Source organism: Sus scrofa, chromosome X (genome assembly GCF_054392235.1).
Source record: "Sus scrofa isolate SSC_HxYL_T2T_F1_AM1 chromosome X, Sscrofa_HxYL_maternal_Yorkshire_Landrace_v2.0, whole genome shotgun sequence".
Lineage (NCBI taxonomy): Eukaryota > Metazoa > Chordata > Mammalia > Artiodactyla > Suidae > Sus > Sus scrofa.
The window spans coordinates 21574653-21595111 of NC_139401.1; the positions used below are offsets into that span (position 1 = coordinate 21574653).

A 20459-nucleotide genomic window follows, 5' to 3' on the forward strand; every position below is an offset into this window, starting at 1 on the left:
CACTATATACCTAGTGCGCTGGTGTTACCTTGGTTGCAACTTCATTCCTGTCAACAGTGGAGTTTAACTAGCAGCTTACAGAGCACAGAACCAGGGTCAACAAACTACGGCCCAGGGGCCAAATCCAACTTGCCACCTGTTTTCGTAAATGAAGTTTCATTGGCACACAGCCACCTCCATTCATTTAGATATGGCCTATGGCTGCTTTTGTGCTATAACAGCAGAGTTGAATAGTTCCAGCAGAGACTGAATTATGTGCAAATCTTAACATATTTTCTCTCTTGGGCCTTTATAGAAAAGGTGGGCCAACATCTGATATAGAGCCTTGTCAACTGCTTAGGAGACAAAGGCCATGGAAGGATTAACTGATTCCTTCAGGATATTGGTATGCCCTTGGAATAAATGTAGACTTTGTTAGAATCCCCTTACAATTCAAAGGCCATATCTTCGCCAATGTGGATGTGAAAGACAGCGTCCATCTCCTCTAAGGGTGGGTCTAGTTCTGGCCTCCCTCTTATTCTGAGGCACAGAGGAGAGGGAACCAGCTGATGAGAAAGCAAGGCCATTCCATTCATTTTTTGGATAGTTAGAAGAACTGTATCTTAAGGACTTTGTATGCTATAAACCAGGCACTTGTCCTACATTATTTTGTGTATTCCTTATGAGCAGTTCTATTAGGTAGTATTATTGTCTCCACTTTACAGAAGGGTAAACTCACAGAGTGAATGAGTGGCAAGGTAGAGATTTGTAACCATTTGGCTCCATGTTGTCTGATGCACATAGGTGCAGTAATTCAACTACCTATGCCTAAGTATTAGAAGTATGGTTGACAGTGGCTTAAATTCACTCAATTCAGACAAAATAGATATCTAAGTCATTACTTCTAGAAGTTGCCCTGAAAAATACTGTTGTACAAGATAGAAAACATTGCATACATCACTGCCTTCTTGGAAATATATGAAGCCATTAGCAAGTTACGGACTCTGAGAAATCCTGCAGTAAAGATCCTATTCAACTTTGCTTAATGTAGCATTTTCCAAACACTTTATCATGGAACTCTTTAATTAACAACATCCCATGAAACTAGCACCAAGAGACACACTTTGGGAATGGTTGAGCCAGATGATTATGATGATGATTGATGATAATGGCTACTATTTATTGAGTGATTACAGTGAGCCAGAAACTGGCCTAGACATTTGCATGCTTAGTTCATTTAACCCTCACAGCAACCCTATGAGTACATATTATTTTTTTTGTCTTTTTTTTTTTTTTTTGTATTTTCTAGGGCCACATTCGTGGCCTGTGGAGGTTCCCAGGCTAGGGGTCGAATCGGAGATGTAGCCGCCAGCCTACACCACAGCAACATGGGATCCGAGCCACATCTGCAACTCACACCACAGCTCATGGCAACACCAGATCCTTAACCCACTGAGCGAGGCCAGGGATCGAAGCCGCAACCTCATGGTTCCTAGTCGGATTCGTTAACCACTGAGCCACGACGGGAACTCCACGAGTACATATTATTAATTCCCCACTTGACAGATGAGGAAACTGAGGCACAAAGAAGATTAAACAACTTGCCCAAAGGCACAGAGTAGTAAGTCCTGGAGACCATGAATGCTTCAAACTCAGGGATCAGGTATGAGTTCATCTTTGCAAAGCCTATACTGCTTATGTTGCCCAGGAAAGGACAGTTGAACTAAATTGGCAATAAGATTCTAATAAAGAGAAGTGATTAGAGTGTTTTGAATAGAACATTTAATATCTTTAGTATTTATACAACAAGGGCACCCTCATCCACTGGGGTTTCTGTTTGTTCCACACAAGTCTATACCCTAGATAATGTTCCTACTAAAAAGCATTTGTATAGTGTAACCATTTTCATATTTTATATAATAGACCCTTCTTTAGGTTAATGCAGAGATGACAGGAAAATATCAGAGAAGATCCTATTTAGCCACCAGAAATAATATTTCATTTGAAGGTGCATTAAATTAGGCTTTCTGTGTGGCATAAAATATATTGAAAGAGGCAATACCGCATCCATAAGGAAGTACCGTATTGCCTTTGTTGGCAGAGTAGATAGATTTTTTTTTAAATGCAGTATAATAACAGCTATTGAGAACAGTCAATAGCAGCTTTTTTAAAATTTTACAGGCCTAAAAATATATCAAGGTCAAAATTTGTAGATAAAATGCTGGTGAATTTTCAGTGTAGATTTGAGAGGGCCAGGAAGGACTAAGGAAGAAAAATTATCACACTTTCAGCTTTAAAAGAAAAAGAAGAAAAGGCAGCCTGAGAGATTATGTTTTTGTGTCTCGCAGAAAGAAAGGAAGGAAAAAGGAAATTTTATGTTTAGCACTCTGGGAGCTTCAAATGCAGTGATTAAATGGTATTATTTTTCACCAGTTTAACATAAAGTATTCTTGAATGGTAATTATTACGATAATACTGTGACACTTAATGAGGGCTTGCTGTGCTGTTTTAAGCATCTTATACGTGTTGCCCTTGGAGGTGAGTTCTACCCCCATTTTACAGATGTGGAAGCAGAGGCAGAGAGGTCAAGCAGTTTTCCCATGCACCCACACCAGTACAAAATGGATTCAGGATTCAGACTCCACTAATCTGGCTTCATAGTCCATGCAAACTAACAGCTATACACCCTGGATAAAAGAGAAGGTTCAAAGGTTCAAGGATACCCACAGGTCTCAGAGGCAACATGAATTCTGCTACTAAGGTCAGGGTACATCAGAGACTCACTAGGTGGACACCAGAGGGCCAAACGTGGCAAGGGTGACTTGAAGCCCTGCCAATAAATAAGCCCTTCCTTGGTGATTTGTTCTACGACAGGTTTCTTCCAGAGGTTGTTAGGCATCTTGCCACTTAAGAACCCCATCCATTTAAGGCCATGCATTAGTCATGACAAGTAAAGATGTGTCTCTCCACCCACTTCTACCACCGGGGTGTTGCTAGGATTCCCCACCCCACACCCTGACCACATGCACGCTCCGTCAAAATACGGTCCATTACTTATGAATAGGTTTATGCTGTGATGGTGCATCAGACCCCAAATATTCAGGAACAGCCATCTGCTCTGCAGTATTCAGAAAAGTCCAGGGGAAAAAAAAGTTTAAAGTTTCCTTTAAAGAAAATACAGATGGCTCCTTTAAAGAACAGGAAAGACGGGATTTTACAATAAAATGTTGTGTCCAGTGTGTCACTGTGGGAGCCATTTGAGAGTTAAACACAAAGCCCTTAAGAGAAATGACAAAATAAGTACTGAGTAAAAACAAATACTGAAAGTTTTCTCTGTAATTGTATTTATGTTCCAAAATGCCTGCCTTCCCCTCCTCTTAATGTGGGTGACACTTAAGTCAGTTGAATCAACCAAAGAACTTGTTTGCAGGGAAGGCATGAGAAGACATAATAGCATACAGCCTTTAAAAGATAAATACCCATGCCTTGGGAAGAACACTTGACAAGAGAAGGATCTTATCTAAAGAAAGGTGTATTCTAGGAGTTCATGTTGTGGCTCAGCAGAAACAAACCTGACTAGTATTCATGAGGATGGGGGTTCGATCCCTGGCCTTGCTCAGTGGGTTAAGGATCCAGCATTGCTGCGATCTAGTGTTGCCGTGGCTGTGGTATAGGCCGGCAGCTGCAGCTCCGATTCACCCCCTAGCCTGAGAACCTCCATATGCCACATCTGCGGCCTAAAGAAAAAAAAAAGTATTCTAAACAGATGAGTCAACAAACAATTGGATATAAAAGTGGAAACTGAATTTTTAAATTCCTATCAACAAGCATAACAAAAACTTTCACATCAGAAAACATATCAAAAAAACATATGCACTACACTTTTGTAGAAGACCATTTAATTCTCATTCATAAACTTCGTCTTACGGTTCAGCACCATTACACAAAAATAGCTTTTCTTTTCTTAGTTGTACCGCAGCAGCCTTATCTCTTTCCTTAATTGTACCTTACAGGAGTCTGTCTTTTCTCTTTGAACTTAATCATCAGTTACGGGTGAACAGTCAAAGAAAGTCTGATTTATTAAGCAAACAGGCTAGAAGTTGCAGAGCTGATGTTAAAAACACAAATACACCTACTTACCTGGATGGCTCTGACATTGGAAACTGGCTGCTTCGACATACTGATGTGGTCTTAGCCCTAAAAAAACAAGTGAGAAACTGTTAGAAGTGGCGGCATTCAGATTCTCAGCCTTGATAAATTAGAAGCAAACTCATGATTCAAATGGGCAGTCACCCCTTTCACTGGCCATATATTCTTTCAGTCTCAGTTTCCGGTTACTTACAGACTCTCCTTCCTAATGCCTCAGGGAGAAGGAACACTAGAGCACCGGATAAATCATTCAGGAGGAGAAATGCTGAGATGCCTCGCCCCTGATGCTCATGATAGGCAATCAGAAACTTGAAAGGCGCTATCATCTCCTTCCCTGCCCTCCTGTCCCCCGCCCCTGCCTAGAGTAGCAAAGCAGAGGTTATGGGAATAAAACACCTTTGTCTGGGGCCTCGGAAGCTTTCCGCTTGAAACTGAACTTTTGATCTGAACGAGTTGTTGTTGCCGAGGCTGTGCGTCAGTCCATTGGAGCGCCTCCCTTCCGTGGGGGCCCAAAGAGAGGTGGTCTGTGCGGCTTCCTACACCTATCATGCTCCCTGCTCGCTGGCAGGGCACGTGTCCCTTTGCCCAGCGACCTGCGGGATGCTGTGAGGTTGTGAGCTGCATCTTCCCTGCTCTGTGCAGTCCAGAGCCTGGGCTCTGTAAGTCAGGCGGCCTGGCCAGCAACCCTCACCTGGCTTCTTTTCTTTTAATGAAACAGTCTCAGAGGGCAAATAGGACTTAAGTGACCATGTCACATCCCCAAGAGGTAGCACTGCTTCCTCCCCCAAAGGACCTTTGCTTTCTTTCATTTCATGAGACCTGACCTAGAGCCCCGTGACCAGTGGCTGGGGTTTACTGGGGCTTGGGGAGCAGGGAACAGCCCCCCTCTACACAAGCATTGTTTATAGCTTAGTCTGTTAAATGTTGACAGGATCAAGTGGAGATGTTGGAAATTCAGTGAATTAAAAAATGCTGCTTTTTATTTTATTTTTTATTTTTTTACCTTGCAGTTAGTTTATACATGCTACTTTTTAAACCCAAACTATAAACTGGATTGACTAGAATTTCCTCTATTGACTGGTGTGAGTGTGGGGGCTAACTGGTGAGTTAATGACCACATAGAGCAGTGCTAGCTTTTGCCACAAGTCAGGTGTAACCTGGACTATGTCAGCCAGCGTCTCTAGACCCGTGTCCTCCTTCCTTAAGTTCTGCCTGCTTCACAGGTTGTGGTAAGACTCAAAATGACATAATGTGCCTGAAACTGCCTTGTGATCTATAAAGCATGGTACAGAAGTTTCTGGTTGATTGCCCTTGCCCTTACATAGTGACTTTTTAGTACCATACTGATACAGGGCTTTACGTACAGCATTAAGAATTGTAGTTATGTCCCACAATACTTCAGAGAGAAAAGATCTGCAAACCCTGGAAAACTTACTTTTTTTTTTTGAGATCTTCAAAGTCTTAGGCGCTATTATATGAAGTTAAACAATTATATCATTTTTTAAAACCCCTACAATTAGTATATCCAACTATTTAGTCTTTGGGGGTCACATCCATGACAACAATGAGATTCTTTTTTAAGTTTCTCCTGAATGTTTTGGTAATATATAGACACAGCCTCCATGCATATGGATCTAGGTAGTATTATTTTCAATATGGTTAAAAAATTAAAAAGCAATAACATTGAAAAATCAGGAACACATTTACTCTATGATATGTTTCAAATAGGTTGCTGTCTTTCCTGCAATGTCAAAGAGTCAATGAAGGATTTTTAATTTTTGGATCTAGGGCACACAGCTCAGTTTCAAAAGGAAAAGCTTGATAGTTTAATTTTTAATGTTTCTATTCCTCAAAAGCTATTAGAAGTCACGCGAAGCAATAATTCTCTCAGGACTTTAAATATCTCATCATATAGTATTCTCTGTGAGTGTACAATTAAAGTTTAACTATTATCACTTGGGAACTTTGAAAAATTTATTGTACATCGATTCAAAACATGGGAAATAAGAATTTCTTTATGTTACTATAATACCAAGTTGAAATGTAAAAAAAAAAATGAGGCAATGAATATTTATACTCCATTGATTTTTTTTTTTAATTAGGCTGATTTTTTTTTTCCACTGCACTATTATGTTGCTTTGTATTTTGTGGCACTCTAAGCCTAATGGAGGGTTGTCCTTGGGCCTTGTCTCCAGTATTGCTTTGGTATAATCTCATTCGCATACAAATTCCTTCTCAACATATATGTCAATCTGTGAGAGAAACGTTGCTAGAAAGTTGGTCAGATTTGAGCTCTCATTCCTTGCAAACAGGCCAGATAACATTTGTGTAAGTCAGTTCTGCAGCCGTTCTTGCTGTCCTCATTATTCTCAGAGAAATCAGGGCAAAGCACACTGATGAATAAAAATAGACAGTGTTCCCTGCTGTTTCCCTGGCCCTGCGTTCACCTCCATTAGGGCTGCAGGGTGTAGCATGCACCTTCTTTATCTCATCCTGGGACCAGAAAAGAAAGCCATGCCTTAGATGCACAACTCCACTCACACCGGGGCCACAGCTTTTCATCCAAAGAGGTACTCTTTAAAGCACTCTACTACTCTGTCTCCTCATTCTGGCTACAATTTGAAAACATGTTTGACCGGCTATATATTGACTTGTACAAAGCCTATGCTATATAATGGAAATGCTTGCCAGCTTAGCACAGTTAAGTTGTCCCGGCAGTTCTGCGAGTCAGTGGAGAACTTTAATGGTCTGTATGCTGAGTCATCTACAATATACCTCTGCTGGTATTTGATTGGACAGCAGCTCATATCTGACTTCTAAATAAGACTCTTTCACTTACTAAAAAAAATTTTTCAACATTAATATCACTAATTTAATAAGAAGGGATTCAGAGGAAAATACAATCAATATAGGGAGAGAGAGGGCTTTGCTTTTTCTTTTTAAAGGTCAATTAAATAGCTACAGCTCAATCTCAAAGGGAATTATCTTCTGTCCTGCAGCTAAAAATAATTCCTGGGAAGGGTGTAGAAAGATGTTCAGCTGTCCAGACTAAATCTTGATTCAACTCTGCCTGAGATATACTGAGAGGGAAGAGGCACTCAGCATTGCCATGTACCAGAATCTGGTGCCCACACAGAGAGAGGCAAGGCTTTGGAAAAGATGGGTTGGGTTATTAATGTATATCTACATTAATGGATCTACATGTTGATAGAACTTAATCATTGAGGCCATGTCTGGTGCTTAGAGAGAGGAGAGAAGAGTTCTAAACTTGTACTGTGTTAACAGCTCTGGCAATAGTTTGCATTTAGGTAAACCAAGGAGCTTGCATTATAGCTTTTCTCTGCCCCCAATTCTCCTGATAATTTCTAAGCTTACAGCCCAAATCAGCCTACAGCTGACCAACTGTAACCCTGGCCATAAGCATCAAAATGACATAATGTTCAGAGGCACAGCCATCATATCTGGACCATGGATATTTTCATAAATGTCATTATCAATGAAAACTACTTTTAGTTCAAAATTCTTTCACCCCCGCCCCCACCCCAGTCCAGAACAATTTATAAAACAGAAGCAACAAGATCACCAATGAACAGTAAATTTACCAGGGAGCTACATCCACTGGTTACAAGCCAACAAAGTTATAAGTAGCCACTTCAAGTTAGTTAGCAAGGAAATTTCCTTCAGAAAGCCCAGTTATCCGAGCGGGACATTCTTGCTTACCTGCTTTATGTATTTGTTTCCTGCCTGAGGAAGGTCCCAGGCAGTCAGGTGCAAGAATACAAGGCTTCTCAGTGAGTGCAAGGGACGCCCGGTGTCCTCTGAGCTGCGATCTCAGTTCCGATGCTTTTCATGTGGCTGAAATAGCTCAAGTGCTCGGTGCCTCACCCTGTATTGAGAGCTGCTCCCAGCTCAGGGCTGGAGGGGAACTTGGTTTAAGGATAAGTGTTAAAGAGAATTCCTGTCATAGCTCACAGTTGTTCTTCCTAAATATAGAGTTTGATACAAGCCATACGCTGCCTCCAAAAGGCTTGACCGTGCTGAAAGCAGGGCTCAAATGTCAGCCGGAAGGTGGCTACGGAATCTTACTGCCCTCCTAATCTTCCAGAAGATGCTGGCTGCGTTTTCTCACAGATTCTGAGGAAGCACAGTCAAGTTTGAAAAGTAGGAAAAGTTTCTATCTTTAGCTTTATTACCTGGAGGCCAGAAGACAGGAGTGTTCAATAAAAATCGGAGAGAGGCGGTGTGGCACCAAGGGGCCTGGGCACCAAACAGTGTTTTGAGTCCTAGCTTGGTCATGGAGGAGCCGCGGAAGTTATCTCATAATCAACACCAATAAATGGTCACCAAATGATGGCGATTGTAATGTTACATTGAACTACACGACATCGTCCCTTTTGTAGGTCAAAAATGGTCGCACATCAACCAACTCGTGTGATTCCAGGGCCCAGAGTCCTTGCTGTCTCTGCCCTACCACCTCTATTTGTGGCAATGACTTTGACCCTAGAGCATATGAAACAACAGAACAAAACAAAGACACAATATCTATTTTAAGTATGACAAAGGCCAAGACGAGGTATGAGGCAAAACCCTTTTTAACGAGAACACTGCCAAATCCTAAAGCACATATTCATTATTTTTAACACTACTTTTATTTATTTTTTTACACTTCTCTAGTCTCTAAAATTACCTTTACACAGCATTTCCATTCAGTAGAAGGATTACACAGAGTGGACTCACTTGTAAATCATCTAATGGATGAAAGTGAGCCCATGCGAGTCTCTGACAGCATGGTCAGCAGCTAACCAATCACCAGCAACCATCTGCTACTAGTCCTCTCATTACCTGAGGCAAAGACGTTCCAGTCTATATGAGCCTCTAAAGTCAGGTGTCTGTTCCCTGCAGCTGAATGCATTCTGAACACTCAATTTCAGGTCAGTAAAGGGAAAACCAACATTCCAGTAGCCTAGGAGGTCAGCAGAGAATTGTGGTTCATTTCAGTTTAGGGTTCACCCTTAAATTCTGTTCATAGGCTGTTTAAAAGAATCGTGTCTTCGAGGAGTTCCCTGGTGGCCTAGTAGTTAAGGATCTGGCATTTTCCCTTCTGTGGCTCTGGTCACTGCAGTGGTGCAGATTCAATCCCTGGTCTGGGACCTTGCATGTGCCACAGCCAAAAAAAAAAGAAAAAAAGAAAAAAATGTGTTCTCAAAATTCAGTTTAGATGTTGTGCTTTGAGATCATATGGCACCACAAGTGAGTGAGTTATACACTGGGGAAGAGATGAGGGTAGGCACCTTAATATTTCCCCAGGTATTCGGCTGCTCCTGTGTGTTCACAGCTCTTCACCAGACAATAGGTGGCATCGCTTCCCCAAAGAACAACAGCAATGAGCCATTTTTGACCCCTTATCCTGCAGTCAGCCCATAAATTTTGCCATAGTCCTTTTGCCCCCAAAGGCCTCTCAGTAGTTACTGGTGTCATGTATGTCAACGAAAGTGCCCAGCATGCAGGGGGCTGCCTTTGTGGGAAGAACTGAGGTGAGCTGCATAATCAGGACTTCTTTGGTTGTGAGTGACAGAAACCCAAAATGAACTAGTTTAAGCCTTGAGGAAGTATAGCAGACACTGTCGATGTCTTTCTCAATATCCCTCTGCCGAGCTGAGTGCTGCAGCTGCAGACAATCCCCAGTACACTGTCAGCTTCCCACCTTAAAAGCCTGAACCTCTGCCTCTCTGCATGGGGGCCCTCTCCCTCTCCAAGGCAGGTTGTCTGAGTGTGCTGCAGGCATGACCCAAAAGTGTCAGGGAACAGAGACCCCTAGGGACAGACCTCAGCCAATGGGGATGGAAGTCGGTGATAATCACCCCACCTCCCTGTGGAACAATAGTGACACGTGGTCCAGTTTCAGAAGTGTCCAGCAGGGCCTGAGCCCCAGGTGCCCGCAGCAGGAACCGACTTGCTCATTACGATACCCCAGTTGGCTTTCTTCTTTCCCTGTCTCACTTCCTCACTCCCTCACTTGTGTTTTCTAGGATCATCACCGAAATAGACCACCAAATAGATAAGACCAGGTTCTTGTCTCAGTGTCTGGATTTGAGGCCGCCCAAACCAAGATGAAGGCATTCACTGTGAAAGCTTCATATTGTGGCAGGAAAGGCATAGCATGCAGGTGGGCCTCCAAAATAACCAGAACCAAGAACTCAGACCTCGCTAGAAAGTACCAAATTTATTTCTTCAACTCCAGTCTTAAAAATCCCAAGGTTCAGAGTTCCCACTGTGGCTCGGGGGGGTTAAGAATCCGACATAAGCTCCATGAGGATGTAGGTTCAATCCCTGGGGCTTCACTCTGTAGGTTAAGGATCTGGCATTGTCGCAAGTTGTAGCATAGGTCACAGATGCAGCTCAGATCTGTTGTTGCTGTGGCTGTGGCTTAGGCTGCAGCTGCAGCTCCCATCCAACCCCTGGCCTGGGAATTTCCATATGCCGCAGGTGTGGCTGTCAAAAAATAAAAATGAAATCCTAAGGTTCTGATTGCTGAGTTATTCACCAAACTTCTGGCCGGGGCAAGGTCAACTGGCATAGAGGAGGCCTCTGGGGTGCACAACTATGGAGGAGGTCCTTCCCAGAGAGAGGAATAGTTGTGACTTGCATAGCCCTCCCAACTAAGGTCTCCAAAAAGCACTGAGAAGCCAAGTGCTCTTCCTTGACCTCCTGCCACAGCACCCTGAAATTTCTACTGTTGTCACCCCTTTAGTTCAAGGCCCCCATATAACAGAGGAAGCCCCGGCACATAATTGGACTGGTGGGCAACAGTTAACTAGGCCCAAGGTGATGGGCACAAGATGAGCCCATTTCTTATTGGTAAAATTGACATGGGGAAAGAAGGAAGAAGAAAGAGTCTTTAAGTATGAGAAATGGAGAGCTAGACAGTACTGGGCATTGAAGGGGCAGCTTGAGACCTTTCAGACTATTTCATTGGAGATCGTGAAAGAGGGACAGGGTTGGAGGTTGTTGGCAAAAGCAAACTTCACTGAAGTCATTCCTACCAGCACGCCTCCATCCCTCCTCCACTATAGCCAAACAGCAGGAGGACATCTAGTAACACCTTAGGTCTATATAGGCCTTGTTGAGTTGCAAAGCATTTTCATTTGTATTATTTTATTTAGTCCTCCCATCAACTCTGTGGGGTAAGTGTATATTCCCACTATGTAGATCAGTAAGTTAAGGTTCACAATGTTAATTCAGAGCCAGTTATCCCCAGCTTTTTGAGTCCTATATTTAGTGCTCTCACCTGTTACACCACAATGTCCTTAAAGAAGCACACTCATATGCACACCCCCCATAAGCACTATATGTATATGATATCAGGTAGGATACATTTGGCTGCAAACAACAGACTACCTGACTCATGGCAGCTTAATAAAGACATTTAACCATCTTGCAAACCTAGAAACCTGAAGGAAGGTAGTTCCAGATTGGTTCAGAAAGTTTATGAAGTCAAAAAGACCCAGGCAATTTCCAGTCCTACTCTGCCACTCTCAGCAAGCCAGCTTTTCATCCTCAGCTTCTTACCACATGTTCTCAAGATGGTTGCCGTAGCTCCAGAGATCAGGATCTTCCACTAGCATCCAAACAATACAGAAAGGCAGTGAAGGTGACAAAAGGGGCTTTCCTACTATTAGGCAGGAAACACTCCCAAAGCCCCAGCAGACTTCCCCTTACGTCTTGTTGGCTGGAATTGGGTCTCATGGCTGCAAAGGAGGCTAAGACAATAAGTAAGTGGCAGACGGTGAATGGAATAGGACTGACTAGCTAAGCTCAGGCATCCCATACAGAATCAGGATGTTCTTAGCAATGAAGAAGAAAGAGAATGGTAGTGATGTAGACAAGATACATACACACATACAGAATTTTATAGCGGAAAGTGGGCTTTCACACACATAAATCATTTAATCCCTACCACTTTATAAAGCAAATGTTGCTTTGTTTATCTCCATTTTATAAATGACAAATCATCCACTTAAAGGTCAACTCACATGTCTAACAAGTGTCCAAGTCACAACTTGAATCAAAGTCTTTAGGATGCAAATTTCATAGGTTTCCCTTTGTTCCTCTACATACAAGCCAACAGAGGGAACTGAGCTGCTCATACTATTGCCCCATCCCTGAATGTCCTCACGGCTAAGGCTCTTATCTGGTGCTCCGAATCACAGCCTTCTTTCAGGTTCCTCTTTGCTCAGTTCTACTCTATCCTAGGTCCACCTACAGTTTGGGCAATAAGTAAAATAAATCACATTATCGAAAAATTTTAATGAATTAATAGCTATTTGTATCAATAGGTCTAAACTTGTATTCTCCCCCCCCCAAAAAAAAAAAAACTGTGCAGGCTGAAAGAAGAAAAAATTAGCAAATGAAGAATGATTAGCTAGGAAAAAAAGAATTATAAAAAGAAACTAGCTATGCCCTATGAAAACACTTTATTTTCCCATAATGTTTACTTCTGTGTCAAATTTAAACTTTTGACACCATAACTATGAGAAAATCAGTGCTTATTTTTAATTCAGGAGGACAGGTGACGAGATTCACCCCCCTGGGGTGCGTGCTATATCATGGCCTCCTTCCGTGATTGCATGAGCCAAGCCACTTCTCTCCTTGGGTCCTGTCCTCTGCCATGATGCAGTTGCCGTGTTTCTCCTTCCTTGAAACTGAGCTTACTTCCATGAGTACCTACAGAGAGGAAAAATCATTTTTCTAAGAAGTAATGTGCAGAGTTAGAACTCTACCCATAGGAAAAAACATTTTACAGAATTACGCAGAGCAGTTTAGCATCTCCTTGTCTCCAAACTTCTCATTTCGAAAAGAGACCTCTGTTTTACCTTTGTACAACTCAATAGCTTTCTTTCCCCAAAGCATTTTCTTGGCCCCAGTAAAGGGGCTATCTAACCCCTTAAGTGAATTCAGATTTCTGTCCCCAAAAGCATGGGATCTGCTCCTCTGTCCTCAGTCACTCCCAGCTTTTAGCTAAGTCATCCTCTTCCATGAGAATATATTTCATTCATTTATTCATACATTCATTCATCATGTTCCATCTTTTTTTATCAAGTGCCTACTAGGATTCAGGCATGGTGCTAGACACGGAGGGCTTAAAAATGGGTGAGATACAGCTCTGTGTTCCAGAAGCCTGTTCATCACGGTCTGGTCGAGGAGACAAACAAGCAAATTGGACTTATGTGCTATAGACACATTCCACTGTGTCACAATGGGTTAAGAATCTGAGTGCAGTGGTGCAGGTTGCTGCAGAGGTGCAGGTTCGATCATCTGCCTGGAGCAGTAGGTTAAAGGATCTGGCATTGCCACAGCTGTGGTGTGGATTCAATCCCTGGCCCAGCAACTTCCATATGCTTGTGTGGCCATTTTAAAAAAGAAGAAGAAGAAGAAGGGGGAGGAGGAGAAGATGCCCCTATCTCTCCCATGGTGCTGAGACCTTCACAGAGAATGAATCTTTGTGCTGAATGCCCTGAGCTTCTACTAAATGCCAGCACTGTCCTATCCCCACTGTCCATAGGGAGAAAACTGTGAATAAGCATATGCTTCTGCCTTCAGAGCTTATGACCAGGAATGGGTGGCAGACAAAGCTAAGTCGACAGATAAATAAGATAAATCCTGTTAAATATATAAAAACAAACCAAAGACTGAGGAAGCAGGGGTAGTGGAGGCCGGGGATGGGGGGTGAGTAGTAGGACATGCATCTCTGCCAGAAAAACTAAGATCGATGAGGTGAGAAAAGAACATGTCAGGCAGAGGAAGCTGCATGTGCAAAGGCCCTGAGATGGGCAGATAATATTCTCAGAACTCACAGAGAAACAGTTCAGCCCAAACATAGAGAAAATGGTATGACATGAGTGCTGTTTTTTTGTTTTGTTTTGTTTTGTTTTGTTTTTCCATTTAGTAGGAATCCATGGAAGGTTTTAAGCCATGGAGTTGCCTGGTTTGAGCTTTGATGCCCTCACTTTCTTTGCCGTGTGGGAGATGGCTCTGAGAATACGCAGAGAGCAGGGGAGAACGTTTCAAAGGCTAGAGATGATGGTGACCTAACAGAGGTGTTGGCAGTGAAGATGAAGACGAGAAGAGAGGTTCAAAATGTATTTTCGTAACAGAGTTAAATATATCCTTGCTAATGGATCAGATAAGGGGCGGGGGGTGGGAAAGAGGAATGGTGGGTGTCTCTTAAGTTTCAGACTTGAATCATGAGCCCTGAAGAAATGTGGTGCACTGGAGGACAAGGGAGGGTAGCAGTGACAATGAGGTGTGCATCTGAAGTGCTCCACATGGGGCCTGGCACATGGTGGGGAGCCCTTGAGATGAGGCATGAAGAACTAAAAGGCCCTGTTGACTCAGAGAGATGGGTTCCCGGGGGTTGAATCAAGGCTTGAGACAGCAAAGGGACCCATCTCTTCTAGACCCTTGATGTAGCATAGAGAAAATGGATAGTAGCTGGATTTGGAGATTTCCAATATGGAGAGAATTTGGGGGGCTACATCTTATTTCAGTCTGAATAATATTTAAATGTGTTTAGAAGCCAAGGTGCAGAGGATGGTAAAGGTCAAGAGGAGGTCATTGACAGGCACGGTCTACAGAAGAGGATGATATCCTGCCCCTAGGATGGGGACAGATGTTTTTATCCTCTGAGGGGAAGCTAAGGTCAAAGGCTGACACCAAAAAGTTTGTAAGAAGGTCTGTGGGGTTGGCAGAGGAGGAGTGCAGAGAACAGAGGCCATCTGGCGGCTGGCCTCAGCTTTCTAAGGATCTTAAACAGGAAACCAGGTTCAGAGCACAAAGAGCTGAAAGTACGGCCCAGCAGTGCTGCAAGTCCAGTTGAGGTTGCAAATCTTGCTGCCTCAGAGACAGCTGTTCCGTCAACATGGTACCTGCTTTGCGGGGCTGTTGGTTCTCAAGAACACACCTTCAGTCCGGTTCCCCCGAAAGCAGATCTTAAAGTCAGGATGTGTATACAAGTGCTTTATTAAGAAAGTGTTTCTGGGGGAGTTCCCATCATGTCTCAGCTGAAAGGAATCTGACTAGTATCCATGACGCAGATTCGATCCCTGGCCTTGCTCAGTGGGTTAAGGATCTGGCATTTCCATGAGCTGCGGTGTAGGCTGGCAGCTGCAGCTCCAATTTGACCCCTAGCCTGAGAACCTCTATATGCTGCGGGTGCAGCCCTAAAAAGACAAAAAAGAAAATAAAGTGTTTCTGGGTAAAACTGGGGAACAAAGGAGCTCTCTCAAGTCCCCCAGAAGGCATTGTCTCTCTGATCCTGCAGGGGAGTTCTGGAGTATAAGCTACACCATAAAGGTTTGTCCTAACCCGGGCAAAGGAGTGAGGCTGTCATGTTCCTGCACCTGTCATCAGTGAAGGGCCCAAGGGAACAAATTCCCAGGGACCCTGGCTGTCATTACCAGTTGGAAAGGCATGTTCTAGAAGCCCTAGGGCAGACTTAGCTCCAGAACAGAGCTAAGGTGTTGGAAGTAAAAGCCCACTGAAGCCAGAAGCAGACAACAAGCTGAGAAAGTGTTCCTGAGGGGATCTGGGCCACCCTTGGTCACTATCTGCCCCAGCACAGCCGTCCATTATGGCCCATGGACCTCAGCAACATTGTTCTGCACCGCATTGGCATCTCGTTTCTCAAAAGTCTAATTTATTTGGAACGATCTTACAAAGTTAGATTATTGCAATGTCGAGCACTTCTGTTTCTTATTAGTCATTTTCTAATGAGTGTTGAAACGGACTATTTTTGCAGGCTTTTGGCAGCTTACAAACGTTTTTAGAGTTACATTTTCCTGCGCTGTCATATGAAACCTCTATAACCTGGCTCTTTTTCAAAAATGAGGTAATGCTAGTCCTTCTGGTGACACATGGTAGATGGGGGAGGGTCCTCCTCTTGGGTCTGCAGCAGAAACAGTAGCCACCTGGCACCAGAGATCTGGAATGTTAGCGAAACTGCATCCTGTGTGTCCTTGAACATAATTTTTACCTAACTGGGATTTTACCCAAGGTCATGATCTGTAAAACTGGGGAGAAACACAATGGCACCATACACTATGCAGGGCAATTTCCCCCATCTCTTTTCCTTCCTGCCCTGCAAAGTTTTAGTCTTTAAACTAGAGCTATAAATGTAAATGAGACAATAAATGTAAGCATTTGGATCCTCCTAGAGGGAAGGAAGGAATAAAACCCTAACTTAGGAGTTCCCAATGTGGCTCAGCAGAATCAAGCCCTACTAGTATCCATGAGGATGCAGGCTCAATCCCGGGCCCCACTCAGTGGGTTAAGGATCCAGCGTTTCTGTGAACCATGGTGTAGGTCACAGATGCGGCTCAGATCTGGGGTTGCTGTGGCCGTGGTGTAGGTCTGCAGCTGCAACTCCAATTCAACCCCTAGCCTGAGAACTTCCCTATACCGCACCTGCTCCCTAAAAAGCAAGCAAACAAACAAAAAAACCCTAACTCAAAGCACATCACAGAAGCAATGCCATGAGTTCAGCCGATGTCTCCTCTTCCTGTTCACACAGGACACTTTATTTTCTAGGCTCACACACAGTTGCATCAGAGTCACATGTCTAAGTTCTGGCAAATAGGATGAGGGTCCAACCACCGTAAGCCAGTGCTACCCAAAGTGTGGTCCATGCACCATTGCTCATTTACAAACCATTTGTTACCAATATGCAGTGAGTTAATACAGAAATTTAAATGTAAGCAATTAACAGAGGTTCCCTAGTGGCCTAGTGGTTAAGTACTTAGCATTGTCACTGCTCTGGCATGGGTTTGATTCCTGGCATGGAAACTTACACATGCCACAGTTGTGGCAAAAATAAATAAATAAATAAAAGTATTAGTCCATGATGAAATAAAATTTTTTAAAAACCTGGTCCTTGGAGTTCCTATTGTGGCTCAGCAGGTTAAGAACCTGACCTAGTGTCCATGAGGATGTAGATTCAATGCCTGACTTCACCCAGTGGGTTAAGTATCTGGTGCTGCTGTAAGCTGTGGTGTAGATTGCAGATGTGGTCAGATCTGGTGTTGGTGTTGCTATGGCTGTGGTGTAGGCCAGCAGCTGCAACTCTGATTCAACCCCTAGCCTGGGAACTTCCCTATGCTGCAGGTGTGGCCCTAAAAAGAAAAAAAGAAGAAAAAACATGGACCTCAGATAGTTTGAGAAGCACTGCTGTAAGCCATTCCAGGCCTGGCCCTAAAAACATCCTGTTCAATCCAGATCTTTCTTCCCCATCTACAGCAGCCTTAGAAGCTATTATTCCTAGATGTCGTAGCTACAAGATGAAAAAGGATCACCAGACTCATCAGACTCTGACATGAGTGAGAAATATTTACTCTGTAAAGCTACAGAAATTTGGGCTTGTTACTGACACATAACCTAGAATTATTTGATTTATACAAGGAGCTGTTGCCTTCATTCTGGGAGTTGGACCAGCTGGGGTTGGAGGACCCATTTCCAAGACGGCTGCTTCACTCCCATGTCTGATGCCCTTTGGCAGGGATAGTTGGAAGGCTGGCCCATTTGGGACTGTCAAGCAGAAGGCCCACATGTGGCCTCTCCAAGGCAGTAGTCTCAGGGTAGTTGGCTTCTTACACAGAGGTTCAGGGTTCCAAGAGCAATAATTCAGGAAAAACAGCACAAGCTGCACGGCCTTTTATACCTAGCCTTGGAAGTCATATAAGCATCATTCCTGCTGTACTATTGGCTAAAGCATACACAACCCTATACAGATTCAGGGGAAGGGGACATGGACTTCCCTATGTGTGTGAAGAGTGTCACAAAATTTCTGGCCATATCTTAAAACTACCTCATCCTGATTATAATTTGGGACTCTGGTTCCAAATAGCTTGTATTTTCTTCAGATCATCTAATCCAGAGCCTTCTCACTATGTGTGTGCTGATGATGCGGCGGGGGAGGGGGGGATATTGCTAGGAATGTTGCTCCTGTTTTGAGGATAACAGAATCTCAGGTCATGGAAATTTGAGTTCATGGATTCTAAGATGCACATTTTCCACATTTTAGCATCTCTAAAATTGACATTTGTTAACATTTATGGCATCTTATAATGATGTTTGGCAGGGTTTTTTCTTTCTTAGGGGTACATAAGATAACCATGAATCATGCAACCCGAAGCTTATTAGATGAAATACAGTAAATGTCAGGGACTCAATAGTTAGTAAATGGAGCCTTAGCTAATGAGAAGCAATGAAAGTAAATGATGGGAAAATGTCTACTACCTCTGAGCTGAAACTGGTAAGTAGCAAAGGAAGCTGGATGGAGGACCTATAGTCACTGCCGTAAGACATTCCTAGCACTGTAAGGAACCCCAAAGTGTGTCATGTCCCAACTCTCACCCATTTGCCACCCCACTGCCACACTTGCTCCAAATCTATGCAGTCTCTGGACCCCTACCCATGCCCCCTGTGCTGTAACAGAATATACCTTGGAGAAGGGCCAGTTGAGGTTCAAATATGGACTCTGCCATTCCCCTCTTTGATTTTTAATTTCTTCATCTGCAAAATGGGCAAGTACAATAATTACTGCCAAGTGAGCTAGTAGAAATATAGCACAGGGATAGGTACATAGATTATATACCAATGTTATTTTCCTTTTCTTTTCCTTCACTAAAATCTCCTGTTGTTTCCAATTTGTCTATTTTCCTGCGAGACTCTATTACTTTGTAGGCCTTGTCTCCATAATTTGTTAAACAAAACTCTTTTGAGAATGTTTTCAGACTATTTAATATCCTGATTCCCCAAGTCTGAAGAATCTGACAAAATGACTCCATATTAACATTAGAAATATTGCTATCAAGTCACCCACAGCCTGACCTCCCTCCCTTCCTGGAGGTTTTCCCAGCTGTCTTGTTAAGTCATTCAAAGCAGGAGGAAAGAACATATAATAGAGAATCCTAATTCAAAGGAAGAAAGAGTAAATTCACTCATGTATTCATTCAGTCTTTCAACAAATAATTTTTGAGCAGCTACCATACACCAGAATCTGCAATAAGCCAAGAAAATACACAAGACAGGCAAAGGTCCAATCCTCATAGAGTTCACGGTCTATGCAGGAGACTGACATTAAGTTCAAAATTACTAGAGAGGGATGGATACACTCAATGTCGAGAAACCTAATCTAGTTAGGCAATCAGGTAAGTTATGATTGTTAAAAGCAGACCCTGAGAGAACTGGGCAGCAGGGAGTTGATTTGGGAAGTGAGCTCTAGGCATAAGAACAAGGGAGTGGGGAGAGTGAGATGGAAAGACTTTTGTAAAAGCCAATGAAGGGCACCCTAATGAGCAATTTGCCTTTGTGGGCAACTGAGGCTCAGTCCTGCTGGGGACCCTTCAGGAAACTGTGGAGAACATGCCTCAGAATTACCCTACCAGAGGGCAGGGAGCCTTGGGCATATACCCAGGGGGCTGCTCCCAAGAACATTCACACACACACACACACCCCTCTCTCTCTTACACACATACTTCTGAGTTGCATCAATATCAGAGTTTCTCAGCCTGGCACTACTAACATTTAAGGCTGAATCATTCTTGAGGCAGGCAGGGCCTGTCCGGTGCACCATAGGCCGGTCAACAGCATCCCTGGCCTCCACCCACTGGATGCTGGTAGCATTCTCCACCCTCGGCATGTGACACCAAAACATCTCCAGACACTGCCAAGGGTCCCCTGGTCTCCAAATAGCTGAGTGAGGCTCATCGTGCCTAACCATGTATTAAGTTAGAGAAGGAAAAAGATGCTGAGAAGAGGGAGGCTGAGGGATCATGGGGCCGGGCACCAGCAGCTGCTGCAGCGTTCCTCAGGATGACCTGATAGTTAAGCTGTGACTTGAAAAATGAGTAGGAATCCCCCTTCAAAAGTGGGAAACCATAAGACAGGGCGCTCATCTGCTGGGTTGATGATAGACACGCCAGAGCCAGCCCAATGCCCAGGGATGAGTAGTAGGAGATTCACATCAACTGAAGTGGTGAGAAACATAACCTCTGTAAGCAAAGGGACAGAGCTCCATGAAAACATTCCGTGTTCATTACTCCCCCTCTCCCCCAAGGGGTGCAGCCCCAGGCAGCCCCAACATGCTTGGCTGGCTTGGAGCCCCATGCGCCCCCTTTATCCAGCCGGTGTGGCTCCCGCAGCCCCACCCCAAGCCCCTGTGCACCACCCCTCCTCCCTCCCTTCCTGTCCCCCAGTCACCATGTACAAAAAGCCATGGTGTGTAGGGTTTGGGGGTGACAGAGAAGGGTTGTAGCATCACACAGCTTAATAAACAA

General features: G+C 43.7%; 1 protein-coding gene across 2 annotated transcripts in view; it reads right to left on the reverse strand.

Annotated features, from left to right (window-relative positions):
- Nucleotides 1–7999, reverse strand: part of SMPX (small muscle protein X-linked) — a 49717-nt gene extending 41718 nt beyond the window's left edge. The window contains exons 1-2 of one of the 2 annotated variants that reach the window (XR_014834599.1): nucleotides 7849–7999; nucleotides 4120–4176 (exon numbers count right to left, since the gene is read on the reverse strand). Coding sequence is in view for 1 of the 2 variants with exons in the window: in NM_001078687.2 (NP_001072155.1) it covers nucleotides 4120–4158 (39 nt within the window). In the remaining variant the exon portion in view is untranslated. 2 annotated transcript variants of the gene reach the window in all.
- Nucleotides 8000–20459: the final 12460 nt, after the last annotated feature.